Source organism: Nilaparvata lugens, chromosome 7, assembly GCF_014356525.2.
Source record: "Nilaparvata lugens isolate BPH chromosome 7, ASM1435652v1, whole genome shotgun sequence".
Lineage (NCBI taxonomy): Eukaryota > Metazoa > Arthropoda > Insecta > Hemiptera > Delphacidae > Nilaparvata > Nilaparvata lugens.
In genome coordinates this window covers 14,089,972-14,108,140 of record NC_052510.1, presented here as the reverse complement: position 1 = coordinate 14,108,140, position 18,169 = coordinate 14,089,972, and the positions used below count along the sequence as shown (strand labels likewise).

At 35.1% G+C, this 18,169-nt stretch overlaps 1 protein-coding gene across 9 annotated transcripts in view; it reads right to left on the bottom strand.

Moving 5' to 3' along the window:
- The window catches only part of LOC111051029, a 196,347-nt gene that overhangs the window by 13,372 nt on the left and 164,806 nt on the right, over positions 1-18,169 (bottom strand). For all 9 annotated transcript variants that reach the window (XM_039432107.1, XM_039432099.1, XM_039432100.1 and 6 more), the window contains 2 exons: positions 14,251-14,386; positions 2,992-3,125 (listed from right to left, as the gene is read on the bottom strand). In XM_039432107.1, coding sequence (XP_039288041.1) covers positions 2,992-3,125; positions 14,251-14,386 — 270 coding nt within the window. The remainder of the gene's footprint in view (positions 1-2,991; positions 3,126-14,250; positions 14,387-18,169) is intronic.

Genomic DNA, 18,169 nt, shown 5'->3' with positions numbered 1-18,169 from the left:
TTCTTCTTATCTCTTCCTTTCTTACCCCGTATCACCTCGCACACTCCATTCTTTCTATCTCCAGTTCATCATCTCTTGCACGCACTACTTTCTTCCTTTCTCTCTCTCCCTTATCATTCTCCAAAAACGGTCGGTTATAATCTCGACTTCGCCGATTTATGTAGCTCCAACGCGATATTAAAGAATCGAAATGCAAATCATATTTCATATTGATATCAATTGATAATATTTCAGTTTATACTTTGTGAAATTTATTGAATAACTAGATATATTTTCAGTTACTCTATCATAAATTAGAGTATAAGCTACCATGTACTTTTATCTACATAAATAATTAAATCTAATCTCCAGTTTATCTTATTCCTCTCGCCATCCTTTTCCTTTTTCTTTTTTTCTGTCTTTTCCTCATTGTTTTCCAAGAATGGACGGTTAGCAGCTTAGACACCATCGATTCATTCAGGTACTCCACAATATATTATAGAATTGAAATGTAAATAGTATTCTAACATTGGAATCAATAATAATCAAACGGATCAATAATTCTCAAGTTCATACTTTGTAGAATTTATTGAATCGTCAGCTATCTTGTCGATTATTATAAATTCCAATATCTTTTCCTCTCCACCTCGTTCTTTCCAAGAAAGAGTGTTTTTCCTCGTTTGAACTTATCTGGTTGAACTCTACAGATGTACGGTATGCTTTTACAACGCAATATTGTAGAATTGTCATTCGAATTGTATTCCATATTCGCATCTATTAATAATGCCTCAGTATATTGCCAATATCTTGTGACATTTATTTAATACAATGGAAAGCTCCTTTGTTAGTTAGTTAATCTACAATAGTTTAGTTACCATATTGTCAGTTATTGTGAATTAGTATATGAACCAGCATAATTATTTTGGAATCTACATGGATGAGAAACTCGAATTCAATCTTCATTCAACCTCCTCTCATGAAAACTCAGTTATCTCTTTCTCCCTCATTTTCCAATCTCCATATAAATTCAAATTGCACTTAAATGTACATGGAGTTCTTGTTATTGTTATTGTAAATTAGTGTATAAGCCTGTAGCTTTTGCAATCAACATGGAAGAAAAATAATCGAAATTTTCATTTCATACAAACTCTCATACAAACTCTGTTATCTCTTTTCCCTTCATTTTTCTAATCTCAGTTTAAATTCAAATTGCATTCAATCTTCATATCGTTCAAGAACTTTCCAGATCATATCTTGTGAGGCTCTTCAATAGTAAGCTACATTGTCAGTTAAAGTTATTATTAATATACAAGGCAATTTATATTGTAATTTAAATGAATGAAGAAAAATGATTTAATATTAATCTATTTATCTATCATCCTCTTACTCAACTCCACCATTTCTCACTCTAAATAATGAAGTTATCATTGATGTGAGAGGCAATCTATATTGAAATCTAAATAAATGAGGGGATATCATTTAATTTTTATCTCTTTTTCTCCTTTTCTCTTTCTCAATAATTCAACCATTTCTCGCTCCGTCGATTCAATGTGGCGTAAGGGAGAAACATATGAACGCGTCTGTATCATACTGGCTGCGGTGTGTAGTATTGTCAACACAACACTTGTCACTACATGTTACAGCATTTCTCGCAGCAAATCCATTTCTCATGTTGGTTGCTTGTCATTTTCAAAGCCATACCGAACGCAACAGTGGAATGGGGAAGGGTTTTTGTATGCAGCCAACGGAAATAGTGTCTGGATCATTCCGCAGCTTAGATATTGCTGAAATTCATTCAGCATGAGATAAAAATCGACGAATGAAAAGGATATTTTGTGATTGGGATATCAGTGATGGATATGATTGAGAATGAATTAATTTGAAAACTGGGCAAATTATTGTTTTTTTTTTCAAAAAATGAGCAATTTTTGGGATTTTCCCGTGTGCTCCCGTTATTGTTGAATAAATAAATAAATGATAAACTTGCATTTGTCATTAAATCAATTTTAAAGTTCATTCTCGTTCACACTTGAAATTTTTCGAAATTCTGCTTTTTTCTTGTAGTTTTATTGGCTGTTGTACCGTACGATATACACATGTCGTCTCATCATTTTTTAAACCACAGCTTTAAAACCTTAACCAATCTAAAATGTTATCTGTGGATGAATTGGTATGTTACTCCTATTAGTAACTGTTTCGAAATTATCATGTCCTATGAAAAACGTAATTCAAAATACAGAGAGTTTCAAAATGTTCTTCGGGGTTACGAAAATTCATTACAAAAAAACTATTCCACTTACAATAATGAAACAAGTACTATACGAAAGAACAGTTCAAACAGTTTCTCACTGGACTTTTATAGATATTGAAAAAACTGCTTAAATCCCTTCAACTGCATGTACAACTTTCATTTAGGCAAGTGGAATAGCCTTCATGTATAGTGAATTATCGTAACCCCGAAAAACATTTTGAAACTACCAATAGAAAACTTCTCTCAGAGAAGATATCCATAGACTTGTTTGTCTCTACTTATTGACTATCTTGCATGAATAGGAGAACAGAATTCAAAAAGCTGGAAATGCTTCTATTCTATGCAAATTTTTGGCTCAAATTTGTCTATTCTGAAGTAAATGGAACATGAAATTTGGGTGTTTTCAATGCTCTTTTCAAGCAAACACCTGATTTACCTCATCGTTTTGGATGCAGAATAATTATACTCTCTATTGAACAATACAGTATTGTACAACAAATATATCGGTTTGTAGCAAATAATTGATATGAACTGTGTTGTAGATCTAGAACTGTACTCTCTATTGAACAATTCCGTACTGAACAACAAATATACTGGTTTGTAGCGGAAAACTGATATAAACTGTGTTGTAGATCTAGAACGAGTATTTCTCGAATGAAACAGAGTGAAATTGATGAAAAACGAGCCCATCATTTACTGTAATCCTACACAAATACACGTTCAGTGATTTGAAAAGCAGAAAAAATAGGTTGTTCGCCTACCTGTTTTCCATTTAGAAGCCAGGTCACGTCGGGAGTGGGTTTGGCGATACCAGATGTGCAATTTACTTCCAGAATCTCTCCAACCGTGTACACCGGCTTTTGGAAGGTAATATTCGGATCCTCCAGTTGGCCCTCTGAAAAATCGCACAACACAACACACAGTCAGTAGAGATAGCAGACTAGATACTGTTTTCTACTGATATTAATGGGAAATAGTTAGGTGCTATTGATCTTCATTATAGGTATACTTATGTACTCGTATTATAGACTAATGATACCTGTCACTGAGCTTTCACCTATTGTAAAATGAATTTCAAAATATATTTCATTTTACAAATTATTATTGAAACAAATGAATGGAGAAGCATTACAGTATGATGAAGAACAATATATATGGATAGGTGAGATCCTCTATATATTATTTACTTCTCTCTCTCATTTATCACTAATATACACTTAACAGATTATAAGTCTTGTGGGTGAAGTTGAGACAATGACAGCCCTTTCATATAACCCGCAAGAGAGTTATAACACTTGAAAGAGCGACAAATGGAAGAAAAACTGGGTTTTCGAAAATGCAATACTTTAGAACATAAATATATCTCGAAAAATATCAGATTTTACGAAAACCTTTACCAAACAAAACTTGTAGGAAATCTATTAAGCTTCATTTTTATGTAGTTGATTATGTAAATGGAACTCATTGTTTCCAAGATATAAGCATGTAAGTAATAAGTGGAAAATGCAACTTTCAAACCACCCTCATCCCTTCAGCACATGATATAGGGGTTGGGATTTTTAATATGCTCACCTCCAAACTAGTGTCATCAAAGCTGCAAAGTCTAAAATTGAGTTCCAAACATTCCCCTCCAAATTTCATTGTCAACTGATCTATTGTTGCTGAACAGAAAATTTCACTCTCAACACTAAAACTGCTGCAACAGTCGTAGGGAAATTCGTAAAATAGTGAAAATGTACATAAAATTGAAGATAATTGAATTATCTTAAATTATCTTCAATTTGAAGCTCCATCAGCTCATAATCAGCACGGATTTTCTTCATCAATCGTTCAAAAATTTTAAGGCCGAAAAGATGAAAAAATTGGAGGCAGAAGTGTTTTTTTCAAAAAATGCCTCACCTTCAAGAGCGGATATCTCAGAAACTATAAGAGATATGGAAAAAATGTAAAGGACAAAACTTGTTGGTAATTTTGTGTGCTTCAATTTTGTACAAAGTACAAATGTTCATAAGATGCATAGTTACCGAGATATATGCGAACAATGAAAAAATGGTACTTTCAAACCACCCCCATCCCTTAAGCACATGGGGTTGGGGTGAGGACTGGTGAGGACTGGGGTAAGGGTTGGTGAGAGGATGTTAATCCTCTCACTATTCTCAAAAGAGCTGTGGAGTTGAAAATTGTGTTCCAAACTTTTCCCTCTATAATCTTTCGTTGACTGGACTAGAACAGTAACACAAAATATCTGATTAAACTATTTTTATGTTCGGAACAGATACGGTACACAATAAGAAAACATAATTAAGACGGTAGTTTTAAATCAAGAGACTGCAAGAGAGTATTAGGCCTATTTAACTTGCTGAGTAATTAAAACTACAATTGCTACAACACGAGTTTGTTCAACACACCTGTTTAGTTGAGTAGAACTCGTCTGACCTTTGCATAGAAAAATTCCTTATCCAGTTCTTCAAGATCTAGGGACTGAGCTATTTTATGTTCGCTAGACCACTCAGACGTTCCTGGGATATTGTTGATCTTAGATTATATGTCTTCATTAGCTTGAGTTTGGAAAAGCTTCTTATAAAATTTCACCATTCACATTGAATATTATGAATTTATTATTCATTTGCATTGAAAAATTTTCCGTTCCTTGAAATTTGCCGCCCCCAAAAATCTGCCGCCCCGGGTGACCGCTCGGTCCGCCCTCCCCTGCAGCCGGGCCTGACGGTTTGATATAATATTCTTTGGCATAGTAAAGCAACTTCTGTGCATTAAAGTTTTTGAATCAGATTCCAAATCAATGTTTTGAAAACCAGATCAATAATTCATTATATTTTTCATATTTATCAGAATCGTCAGAAAATAGATTCTAAAGTTTGTAGAATAATAATATTTATTTTCAAAAGAAAACAGGGAATTAATCAATGAATACAAGTCTAAATTTGCCAAATTCTTAGGATCAAAATAATCTTGTAGATCATCCACAGAGGATGCTTCTATAGATAATGTTGTAGAAATTCCTATTCCAATAGATAAAATTGGACATGATGCAGCTCCTATTGCAGCAAGCGACCGACCTTGGCCGAATTGATCAATTGCCCATAAATATTTATCGGCCACTATTCTCCACTTATAAATTTTCATCGAGGCCTACCTCCCGCACTCACACACGCGCACATATTTGTGCACGATGCAGCACAAAAACATTCGCCGTCTTTCGTGCACCAGCATGTCCAGAACAGAGTAAAGACCTTTACATTCCACACTGTCAGTATTTCTAACAAGATAAAATCAATGCTTCTCATTTGATCCATTCTGACAGTTTTGAGTGAATCGTATACTAGCGTTACACGGCAGCTGTGGCCCATCGGATAATAGAAGAGTTTTCCGGGGAACATATTTTAAAGTGCCGTATATCATAACGGGGGGCCTTCTCTTCCTCTTCCTCTCCCCACTCTCGCACTCACTCTCTCTCACTCCACCGCCACAGCAAACAATCTCCAATTGGTGGGAGGGGGGGTTTAGGGAGAGGAAACTCCCCGAAGGAGCGCCTGACTCTTCAACCTCCCCCTCCCCCCGTCTTGTGAAACAGCCACCCCATTGGCTCATTTTTATCGAAATTCCACACAACCCTGGTTCCTGGTCCCCTTGGATGTTCTCGTATCGATGGAGGCTCTGCTGCAAACCCTCCCCTACCCCCTACCGCTGTTCCACAGCAAAACTCCACTATTATTATTTCTAGTTTCGCTTCCGAAGCAGAAAATTGAATTTGACAGTGTACGTAGTTGGCTCTCCTGTCAATGCTATTACACCGCTCAAGAGTGGCAACAACACTATTACATTATCATCAGCTCGCCTCGCTTTGAATGCTGTTGCCGTTTCATAAGTGTAACATAACAGCAACCTGTTTTTGCTTGCTGCTACAAACCTGTAGCTATCTCACTTTTCCCCCTCGATGTTTATCAGTTACACTTCCAGGTTCCTTTCTCCAACCCCTAGAACAGTATGTGAATTGTGGCTGTAGACTCTTCGCCCCCAAGTAGGTATTTTCGCTTCAGGGGATCCAAGATATTATAAAGTTGTTCACGAGAAGTTGATGCACGCATATGCACTGTAGCATGAGATTTTGCAACAGAAAATTTAAATTCATTTCTCCTTGAGAAGAGTTTTTGAATGATTGATGTCAAATCATTATTTTGTATCAGCATAAAGTTTACCTAGTCCAGTCAATATAGACATAAAAAAAAGGGTTTGCTTGCAATTTATATTGTAGTTGAAAATTTTCCCCCTCCACCCACTCCAATAAAATAATAATAATCTTGATTCCAATACAATTCGAAAGTTACAGAAGTTTTTAAAAATAATGTCGATTTCAGTTTTTACATTTTTTCGTGAATTTTCTGTTGATCAAGAGTTTCTAAAACGAGTCTGATAGAAACTCACGATTGATTCCGAATTGTAGATGAATTCATCCTCTACGAGCTCAGTTGCCTAACATCTAGCTTGAATCAATTTTCTTTATCATAGAACTGCCAAATATCACTTTACGAACATATTTTTCATGAATCGTTTACAGCCGATGAAAGAGCAAATTATATTGTACATTTCAAGATCAAGTAATGATTTTTATAATAAGAGGTTACCGAGATAAATAGCTTTGAATATAGAAATTGGCCATTTTTTTTTGTATTGGAATATGGGCTTAAGTAAACTCAACAATAAATTTTCCATTTTTTGACCAAATTTGACTTATGATGCATGATTTAGGATCGCCTTGACGAGCCGAGAAAAATAAAGTGTAGTACGATGAAATCTAAACATTGTGTCAAAAGTTATGTGTTTGAGATTTTTATCCTTGAGGTGTCATTAAACGCGCCTCTCCACTAGGGAATACTGAAATAAAGTGCAACTAAGGAGTGATTCTCATAGAACATGATCTCATGAACTTATGTCATTGTGCGAAATATCAACGTGAGGACAATGTAGTTGTTGATGATGGTTGAAGCTGAAAATGAGGTGTTTTTCACAATACAAGGAGCATTGTTGTCAGGTGTACCTGGAAATCTATATGAGATAGAGCGCTCTACCTGATCTCAGATTGTAGAGCACAAAAATACGCCCAGAGGGATTTTGAATTATACATCTAAATGGTAACAATTGGAAGATATTGTTGACCAAAAACTAAAATTCATCAAAATTGATTTTCTTTTCAAATTTCACTCATTTTTGAAAAATCATAGCTCAGTGCTCATTGGAGATAGAGTGTACCGAATTTTATAATCTAAAAGCAGGAGCAAATTTTTTGGCCGATTACGATATTTGGCAGAAATAGCTGAAAACTGGAAAATGACCGAAAATACGAGTTTTTTGGGCCACACTGTATCTAGCACAAGGAAATTTTGCATGAAGAAATTGGTTCTGGACTTCTCTTATGTACCCAAATAATATATTTAAAAAATCAGAACTACAATATAAATTGCGTGCACCAATGTATATAGTGACTGGACTAACTGTATTATATATCAGTATAAAGTGTTTTTTTCACAAGAGACTCCTACTTGCAAACAAGTTTTTTATAATTCAGCAAGTAGTATTTTTGTTTTGTCCAATTATAGTGATTCATAATTTTGTATGATGTAACAAAATTCATTTTATTTCTGTTGAATCCTCGTTGGATAAGTATATTATCTACAAAATGTTATATAATGTGAAGTGTCATTCATGATGGTGTCAAAATAAAAGTGATTTGATTTGATACCGAATAATAATAAAATAGTATTATAAGAACATAGAGGAATAAAGAATATCATTAGAGTTGTATTCTCGTTATATCAGGATCGACAAGCTAGACTAATCTATTACTAATTTTTCTTTACATAAAAACCTCATGACTGTTTGCGATGTGTAGATCTATTTATAAATATATATAAATACATAAAAAGGCAATAGCCTGTTTTTTTGGTTTCTGACTATTGTATTGTTTGCTGTATCAAATATAAATGATAAACCATGCTAAATATGATCCAAGGAAGGATGAATACTCCAATACTGAATCAATTCTATGAAGAGAACACTACTTGGTATTCTCCCTTAGTCAGAACTCTTGCGATTGGATAGCCTGTCGCATGTAGGAGAGACTATTTATTTATTTCACGAACATTATTGAATTTATTGGTAGATATAAACTTAATATTCAATCTCTTGGACTCAACATTGCATAATTAAAGAGTGGGATTCTCAGAATTCCAAATTATAAGTCAACAAACTGATACATTCCTAGAATTGCTAACATTGTAGCGAGATAAAAGGGGAAAAATTGTGATTTTAACAAACTTTCAAAACTGTTCTAACAAACAAACTTGTGATTCTAACTTTTTCATCTTATGAGCAAATGTCCCGTCAGCGTGAAAACTCCAACATCTAACATTTTTTTCCCATTAGCGAAATTTTCCCCGTAGATAAAAATACCTCAGTGAAGCAGAACGGAAATTCCAAGAAGCGGACTGTATCATGTGAGAATAAAATTCTAAAAAACTCGACTCAATCGAAAAGAGTACCTCAAACAATACAAAGGTCAACAGGATCTGGGTGAATTATAAATTGACATTCTCCTGAACTAACACAAATATTTTCACAAAAATCAACTGGATAACCGTTAATTCAGAGTGTTTGAATTCGGAGAAAGCACTTTCCGCCTCATCTTTTTTCAAAGTTTGCCTATTCACTCCTTTTACCCCTTATTCATTCCTTCTTTTCCTTCTCCCTCTTCCGACCGAGTCCCTGGGGGTCCTTTCGTCCTGCCCATCCTTAATTCCAGGACCTTCCACAGCTAACTTGATTATTCCTGCTTTCTTAGCCGTTCAGGCTTCGTAGAAGATCACGAAAACATGCAACGCATAAGTTATGCGTTTCTTCTCGTCCTTCTTTTTTATCAGCAAACCCTGCTCTCTTCTGAATCTCGTATTCAGACTCCATCCACGTTTTATGCATAATATTTCCTCAGCCTTAATTTATACATCTTACAATCCAATAAGGCACAGTAGGTGTGGACTCCCAAATATTACTTCCCCCTCCTCCTCCACCACCTCCTCCTGCTCCTACCCTTCCTCCTCCAATGCCTAGTTTACATTTTGGCCATCATAGAGGTTGGATTTTTCATCATTTTTGCCTCACCTTGAAATCTCAATAATCTGACCTTCTTTTTAAAAATCCTATCATTACTAGAAGAGAACACCTGTGCCGTAATCCTAGCCATGATTATCATGCTCTATGATAATGCTTGTATTTACCGACAATAATAATTTGTGTTATTTAATTCGAGTAATTCAGGAACTATGACGTTGTTTTTGTAGATAATGTGAACGATTTGAGAGAGACCTATCATCTTATAAGGCTGTTGAGACTCCAATGTATTGCACCACGATGGCCGTAATCCTAGCCATGATTATCATGCTTTATGATAATGCTTGTATCTACCGACAATAATAATTTGTTGAATGAAGAAGACTAAGACACAGATTTATTGATACTTAGAAAGATCGGTTTCGGTTATTACACCATTGTCAATCTCTGATAAACTAAAAGACAAACTAATTGACAATTTCTTAGTCTTTTTCATTCAATATGAATAATTACCACAATATCAACTTCTCAACTACACAAAAAGTGAAAAAAAATTTGTGTTATTTAATTCAAGTAATTCAGGAACTATGACGTTGTTTTTGTAGATAATGTGAACGATTTGAGAGAGACCTATCATCTTATCGAGCTGTGGAGACTCCAATGTATTTCATCACGATGGCTAATTATCTTGTATTTTACTGGGATTCCTGTGCATTATACTATTGTCATAGTACTGTTTTGAGAGCTGTAACGCATTAAGTACCAGGCTGTTGCTGGTGAAAACTACTGGTTACTAGAATCATTTACTGCTGGCTCCGAGTCTCTATAGTTGCCAGGTAGTGACAGTGGCTGATTCCACCTTCATCTTTTCAAGACCTGTCTGCAACTGTTTATAATACGACTACATACAAATTGAGATGTTATATACGTACACAATTAAATCATCTATTCCGTTTAATACTATCATTTATACTATGTGGGGAGAATATTCCAGAAATCAATTCATGCTAAATTCATAGTCTTGAAACAGGGCTGTTCCATTTGAAGTATAGCCTATTGTTTACTTATCCACCATATTGGGGAGAAGAATGATTGGAATATAGAATTTCCAATCAAAACATCCTTATTAAGAGGAATCGGGCTTTCAGTTAACACCTGAGATCTTAGCTCTTTTATTCCTTAAACCAGGTCCTGTGTGTGATATAAGATTATTACGAAAAACTGGGCAGTGTATCTTAGCAGTACTACAGTTATGTTGTGAAGCAACAGCTATAAACTAGGCTTATCGTAATGATTAAGAATATTTGATCACAGCTTCCCATATTTTTAAAGTGAAAACTGTTCAGTCCACAGATTCCTTCTTTGTTATCTCCAACTTCACTGAAGTTACTCACTGCCTTGAACATTTCAAGGCTGCAAAGAAGGCGAAAAATGTGCAATGAAATTCATGGCAGATAATCCTGGCCATGATTTATCACTGGAAACTCTCGGGGGAGTGTCATCACCAGACAAGAGAGCGTCATAGATTGATGGTGCAGACCGCGCGTCCACTGCTCACCACAGCGCCACAAAGTATTCAATTCAGATAAGCAACATATTTCTATAAAAACTTAGTTTTAGACGTAGATAGAATAGAGGATTAAAACAACTTCGCAGTGTGGTAGTGTGAACCTTAAAACAGCATTCTGAAATTGCAATAAGGCATTTTATAAAAAGTGTGAGATTCCATTATAAACCTGTTAAATCCAACTGGAGGTTACTCATAAGGTGGAACATAATTTGATAAGTATGCTTGTTGAAACCACTACCAGCAATCATGGTCAAGGCTCAATCGTGGAATTGAGATTTTCAAGACTTCTACCTTACTAGTACATATTCCAGTAACGTAACTCATGATTTCGGTTTCTTTTCCATTCTAATTTCCATTATTGAGTTGGACTTGTATCCTTCATGATTTATTGAAAAATTTTTTCAAGATCATAATATGAATATGCTAAATGAGTTTCCTGCATGATGAGTATGTACGAAGTTGAATAACGATTGGAAATATTGAAGCCGATGATCAAGGTGTACTCCAAACCAAACGTACATCATTGTTGTTGGCTATATTGTTCACACCCCAACACCCTTCCACAAAAGATAAGAAGAACTAAGTGAAAACCTGTCTTCCTGATTTCTATAAATCCCAGTTGAAGAAATAGTGGTTATCCATTCTCAATATTCATCTAAAGGTGTGTACAGATTTACGCGCCGCGAACATGAGAAATAAATTCACATTTAATCAGCTGATGCCAGAGCTTTTTATATATGTATCTTACCGTTTCTGTAAAAATACAGATATAGTCAGCTAATTAAAAGTAAATTGCTCATGTTCGCGGCGCGTATATCTGTACGCACCTTAACAGTTCACTTGAGAAAACTCAGGGGAAATTTAGAAATTGGGGTACCTTATTTTTTTCGGAAAGCAATACTTTCCTTACCTATGGTAATAGGGCAAGGAAAGTAAAAAAACCGGAGATCGTTGTAATAATTATTTCTGAAAATTTTTATAGGCAAAAATAAACATAGTTTTAGAACCAAAACTATCAACGTTTTTTACCACAAATCGACTTCACGAGGATGCTGATTGCCCTTTGAGAGAGCTTCGACTAAACTTCAGCGCAGCTACCATCCTGACGTGTGTAGCATACTAAAGCCGCCTACACACTTCCAGACCAGACCACAGAGACTGACCAGTCTGAGTCTTTCGTCTGGTCTGGAAGTGTGTAGGCCTGTCTAGTTCTAAGGCAATTTCTAAGCTGCACTAGATAACCGTACAAAAACTAAATGTTATAATGTATATCTTTGTAACTCACTTTTTTTGTTCAAATAAATAAAACATTTGGAACTATAAAGCTTTGCATGATTTGAAACTTTATGAAAACCATTATGGTTTTCATTCCTGTAACTCGTATTTTGGAATACTGCATATCACACAACTTGTATCTTTATAACCACACTTTCATATTTCCATATTTCTTGCTCTTCAGAAACAGTAATTATTCCCCAACTACATTAAAGGCGCATCTTCGTAATAAATGATGTGAATAATTCATGACGTCACAGTCGTAGAGATGCAGGTCTGGAGAGAATTGCGCAGCTCCACCAGATTCCGAAATCAAAGCGGTCTCTCCAAGATGGTGGCTGCCGTTGTGATGTATAGCTGACTGGAGCTGGAGGATTCTGGAGCTGAAACAGACGCGCCTGGAATTCCCCGATTCAACAGTCGGTTCACTAAAAATTGTCAGTGCTCCTCATTTATATAACATCATTAATACTCATTCAACCAATGCTGACAGACTGATGCTGATCTCACTACCTGTAAAGCCACTTCAAACTGTCAGCATACCTTATATATGTTGGATCAATGCTTTCCATCCAACCAATGCTGACAGGGCTCTTCTGAATCTCACTACCTGCAACCTGCAAAGCACACTTCGAATAGTCAGCATTCATTATTTGTAAAATCATTGCGTCCCATTCAAATAATACTGACAGGCTGATGTGAATCACACTCCTGGAAAGCCATTTTGCCTCCACAGAACGGCGTGCATTCCCATTCCGCAAGGGATTCAATGTCTTTTTGACAGGATTTAAACTCTCTGAGTAACAGATTGCCGGCTGAATTTTGTCAACGCTCGGTGACTAACACCTACACGCTTTCCCTGGAAATCCTCACGTATTCCATCATAAATATAGGTTTCTTCATCATATTTATCCATCTATAATTTCATCGTAATAATATATTCTCTGTAATTTACGCTCTTCTTCACAGCTACCATTTTCAATACAGCTTCTAATCCACATTTATCATATTCACTCATTACTAATTCTATCAAGAGCTGAACAGCCGTATCTGAAGTTGTCGTGATAATAGTGTGAAGTTTTTCTTTTACATATGTTTGGTTTTGAAACATCTGAATTTAAAAATCTACTTTATTATAATTAGGAACTGAAAATTTTTTGAAGTGAACAACTATAAGACGTATCTTATTTCGCACAATGTGTAACAATGTGTAAATTTGGGAGAGGAATAGCACAAGGTTACCTTAATTTCCCTCTCCCTATAATTTTTGATGAGCTACTTCTTGTATGAATCAATCAGTTTCAAACAAGAGCTCAGATAATTCATTATTCCAGGAATATCCCTCAATAATAATATGTTCATAAATAATCAGACATGTTGTATTCGTAGTTGTGTGAACCTGTATGAGAAGTCGTTCTACTTGTAGTTCTCTTGATAATTATACAAGTGATATTATTAAAATATCGGGCTTTATGATAATGCGGATGGAGTTGATAGTATTTATAAACTACTCCATATGTTGCTTCCTATTCAAGAAGCTGTTTCAATTTTATGCCATCAAACGTGATACATTACAATTTATTTTCTCAAAATAGATGGGAGCTGATCCGCATATCATCTAGACTGGGAGCTCTGTGAGGTTTGAGAAATCATATCTTCTTTGTTTGTCTTGTCAAGATTAAATTCCCTCGTCAATTTATTTGAATACATCTGAAAAAAGAGGATACCCCAAATTGGATGCTGGTACATTCCAATTCATGTGGAGTGAGAACACTGAGAACAAATGGATTCTTTGAGAGATTTCGTTAATTATTGTGCGATCAATCTTTATACGATAATGCATGCAGTGTAAGTGTGACATTGAAGGCTTGTATTCTCTAATATGACATCAATTCAGTATAATTCTCAAATTATAAGCTAATGCTTTTCACCTCTCGATTTGCACTACAAGGAAAAACAAATTGATGAAGGATTTAGATTATGAAATGGGTAACCAACGAATAGAACGAATGATATGATTCTGTTTAGGATATGTGAAGACATGTTTACTCACGCATTATGGTCAGCTCTTGATCATCAGAAGGTTTCGTGTAGATAGGATGATCGGTGGTCACCTCACAGGAGTAGACACCTGAAGCAGTGAAGTCCAGATTCCTCAGCACTATTTGCTTTGAATCGCTGTGTGACCACTGGAACAACACAAAATCAGTCAATGCAGCCAGATCTCCAGTTTAATTGAATTCCGTTCTTAATTGAAAAACGTCCATCTCTGCACTATTTGGAATTGTGGAGGGTTAGGAGGATCATCGAAAGAGGGACTGGATTACAGTTGAAAATAAGGTTGTGGTTTAGTTCCATACAACACATCCTATGATATACATGATGAAACTTTCGAGAACATTTTTTGTACCTCGTAAACTTCATCTATGCAGAGATACTCAACAGATCCGTACAGTAAATATAGTTGCTGAAGAACTGAAAATATTGATGAGAAAAATAATTGCATAGCTATGTGTGCCCGTACAGTATTTGGTTTTAAAAATAACAGAAGAGACGATATCTACAGGGAAAACAAAAAGGAAATAGGATCACACTCCTAGATCTATCTCGACAGCAGAGAGATATGAAAAAGAGGGAACAGTACATTAGTTTTGAGTTCGAGGTAGAGTTGATTCGGGAGGAGTTCTTCTCTAGCTGATTGATTTGTCAAATGAAACTTTTCATTAGATGGGATCATTAGTGAACATTTGCAATAAACCCCTGAATAGATGAAAAGCCTTTTCATATCCACTCTACTTGCTTCGTTCCCTTTTATTTTATAATTATTTTGCTTTTAGTTTCAATCGGATATCATATTTCAATAAAATTCTATTTGCTTCAGTGAAATTAGGTATCCCAAATAAGATCATTTTATTGAAGAGATTTAAATCATCAATATCCACCTTTCATAAATTATCTCTCATCAACCAGCTCTCCATAAATTTCGAAAGTATTTTATCTTGATTTTATTTACCCACAATCCTGCTAAAGAACATTGCATAGTGTTTTTGTACCAACTAAGTCTCTCAATCGTCGTACCACTCATTTTCTGATGTCAGAAACAATCTCATCGAACCTACCTGTTGGACCCGCTTTGTAATTACTTCACATTCAGTCAAATCCCATCTATATTTTACGATCCTCCACTATGAACTTCCTTGTCAAGCATTGTTAAAAAACAAAATAAACCCTCTGGTTACCGTATTTTGCATAAAAAAACCGGAGGAAGTTGATTGATAGATTGCTATTTTTATCATGTATATAATTAATAATATCTAATATGCTATTATAAAGATTTTTTCATGTCCGGTAACTCGAATTTATACACTCCATCTCATAGTTATTGACCGAGCGAAGTGAGGTCTAAGATTCAAGTGACTGTTTTGCATTTCTCTTCATGTTTAAATGTTTATAATTATGTCGCGCATTTACAGCGAAACGCAGCAATAGATTTTCATGAAATTTGACGGATATGTTCCTTTTTTAATCTGATGATTGAAATTGAAACAAATATTATTGAAAAGAAATTGATTACTAAAATAATGAAAAGTGAGAAATGAAGTTTGTAGGAAATCAGAATTATGGAAGTTTATTTTGTTAATTTCAACACACCGATTTTTCGCCAACACAACAACACAGAATGTTCTCTGATGAGTTGATTGGATTGGCGAATCTACGGCAGCCAGACCTGATAACAGCGCTCACACTCACATTCCGGGACGTCACGGTACGATAGGACAGAAAGCTGTATGCTTATTTAGGATTTTTTCTAGACACTTTAAATTGATAAACTATTAATTAATTTTTGAGAAAACATAACAACAGGTCAATGTAACTCACTGAGCGCGAGGTTCACTCTTCACAGAATTACTAGTATGAATATCCTACTGATTTACGCACGAATAATGATTATTATTCATTTATTTGAAGATATACATATATGAGAGCACCAGGAAGTCAATCCCATCATTGCCTTCATAACGCACACCGAGCAGTACAATTCAATCGGTGTTTTTCCAAGCTCTATCGTAAACTGAAAGATAATTCTAGGTTGTGAATATTGTGAGCAGATGATAGTGAGTGTAAATGCAGCCAATAACAACGTAAGATCCCAGGAAATCTAACAGATAATGAAGGAAATGAGGTACAGAGGTTCTAATTGTGGCCATTGTTAAGTAAGCGCTCCACAGATTATTATAAAGACCTTCATTTCCGCGCCACAAAAGGGAGAGCAGCGCTCCCATTTCCATTCGCTGCAAGAATATTTTTCCGACCTGGCCCTATTTTCCCCGAGTTTTTCTCCGGCCGGAAAATGCATTTTCCAGTATTGAGCAATGATAAATAGCTGTTTCTAATTGGAAACTCCGAGCCATTTCAGGAGGAAGTTATATTAATGATTATTGGCGGGAAGGTTCGACTTGTGTAGTTTCATGCTGAAATTTATTAGCCGATTTCAGTGCAACTGAACTTTAGGTTAATGGCGGATGGCGGATGAGGGAGGGGAAGAGTTTGGCGTCTGTTGCGAAAGAGGAGAGAAGAGAGAAAGAGAAGAAGCAAACTGGAGGTAGAAAAGGGAATAGATCAATGATTCGAATTTATTGTTTCCATGTGAGCAGAGTCCATATTTATTTGCCAATCAATTCTTGGCGTATCTCTTTTTTCAATGCATAAATCGAGAGCTTGGGGCGTTGAGATAGAACATAGAGCTGATAAAAATTGCATTCGAGAGAAATTGCTATATTTATTCGTCTCCATCGGTATTGCTTGTTTTCTCCGGATTCACTATTTTAGCAATTTCCAAGTATTTTCACATTATTCTATCAATCTACAACCGTATTCATCTACCTCATCTCAACTTTATTCCATTCACATCATCATGATTTGTTCTCAAGAACCAAACTCAAGATAAATATTCAGCTATCTTATCATAGAAGCTCTTAAAACATCATTTATGTCAACTGCATTGAAATATGAGATGCATTGTGACTCCAGTGGAATGGATTGTCAAAAACATCGATTGCATAAGACTAATGGTGAAGACTTATAATGGTAAAGATTGTTAATTTTTTGAATTAGGTAATTTTAAATTAGGTTAGAATAATTCAATGTCTATAATCAAGATTTTGAGAATTTATCATCATACTTCTTTTTTCTATGAGATGTTTCTCTTCAAAGTTTACTCTTCTGACTTGTGTGCTTGCTTATTCTGCAATCATTTGTAATATTCATCTAGTATAACAAATCTTTTTTTTAACACTGGTCCTATTGATTTCTTTTTCCATCCTTCCCTTATTATTCTCACCCTATTCCATCCTTTTTTTAATATCTTTTTTCATATCATATACAGTTCAATAATAATTTTCTCAGTCTATATTATGTAAATTCATCTATAATTTTGCTGTATTGTAAGCTATTTTATATAAGTGTATAAGCCAGTATATATTGTTGTAATCTACATGAATAAACTACTCAAACAATCAATCAATCCTTTCACAGCTACCGTCTATTCACTTTTCCTGATACCTTTTTTACCTTCTTAAGGATTGAAGGTTTCCCTAGTACATGGATATTTATAGTTGGAAAAACCCTTCAATCTTCCATCCTTTTTCTTGTACCACTTTCTTTTTATTTTGTTTTAATGTGTATTGTTGTTGCTGTTGTTTGCATGAGTTCTTTTTGTTATTCTCTGTATTTAACTTGTATGTGTGTGTAAAAATAAATTGAATTGGATATTGAAATATTGAATAAATACCGCTAGTGCTAGTGTCAAGGAGAATATCACACTCAACGTAATTTCAAATTCTGCAATTTCAAACTGAACAAGATGGTTCTCCGGAGTAGGAAATATGGAAAGTAAATTCAGTCAGTCAACTCTACATTATTAAATACCTCGTTCATCGCATTCAATAGTTAATTATCGGTCAAACCACTGT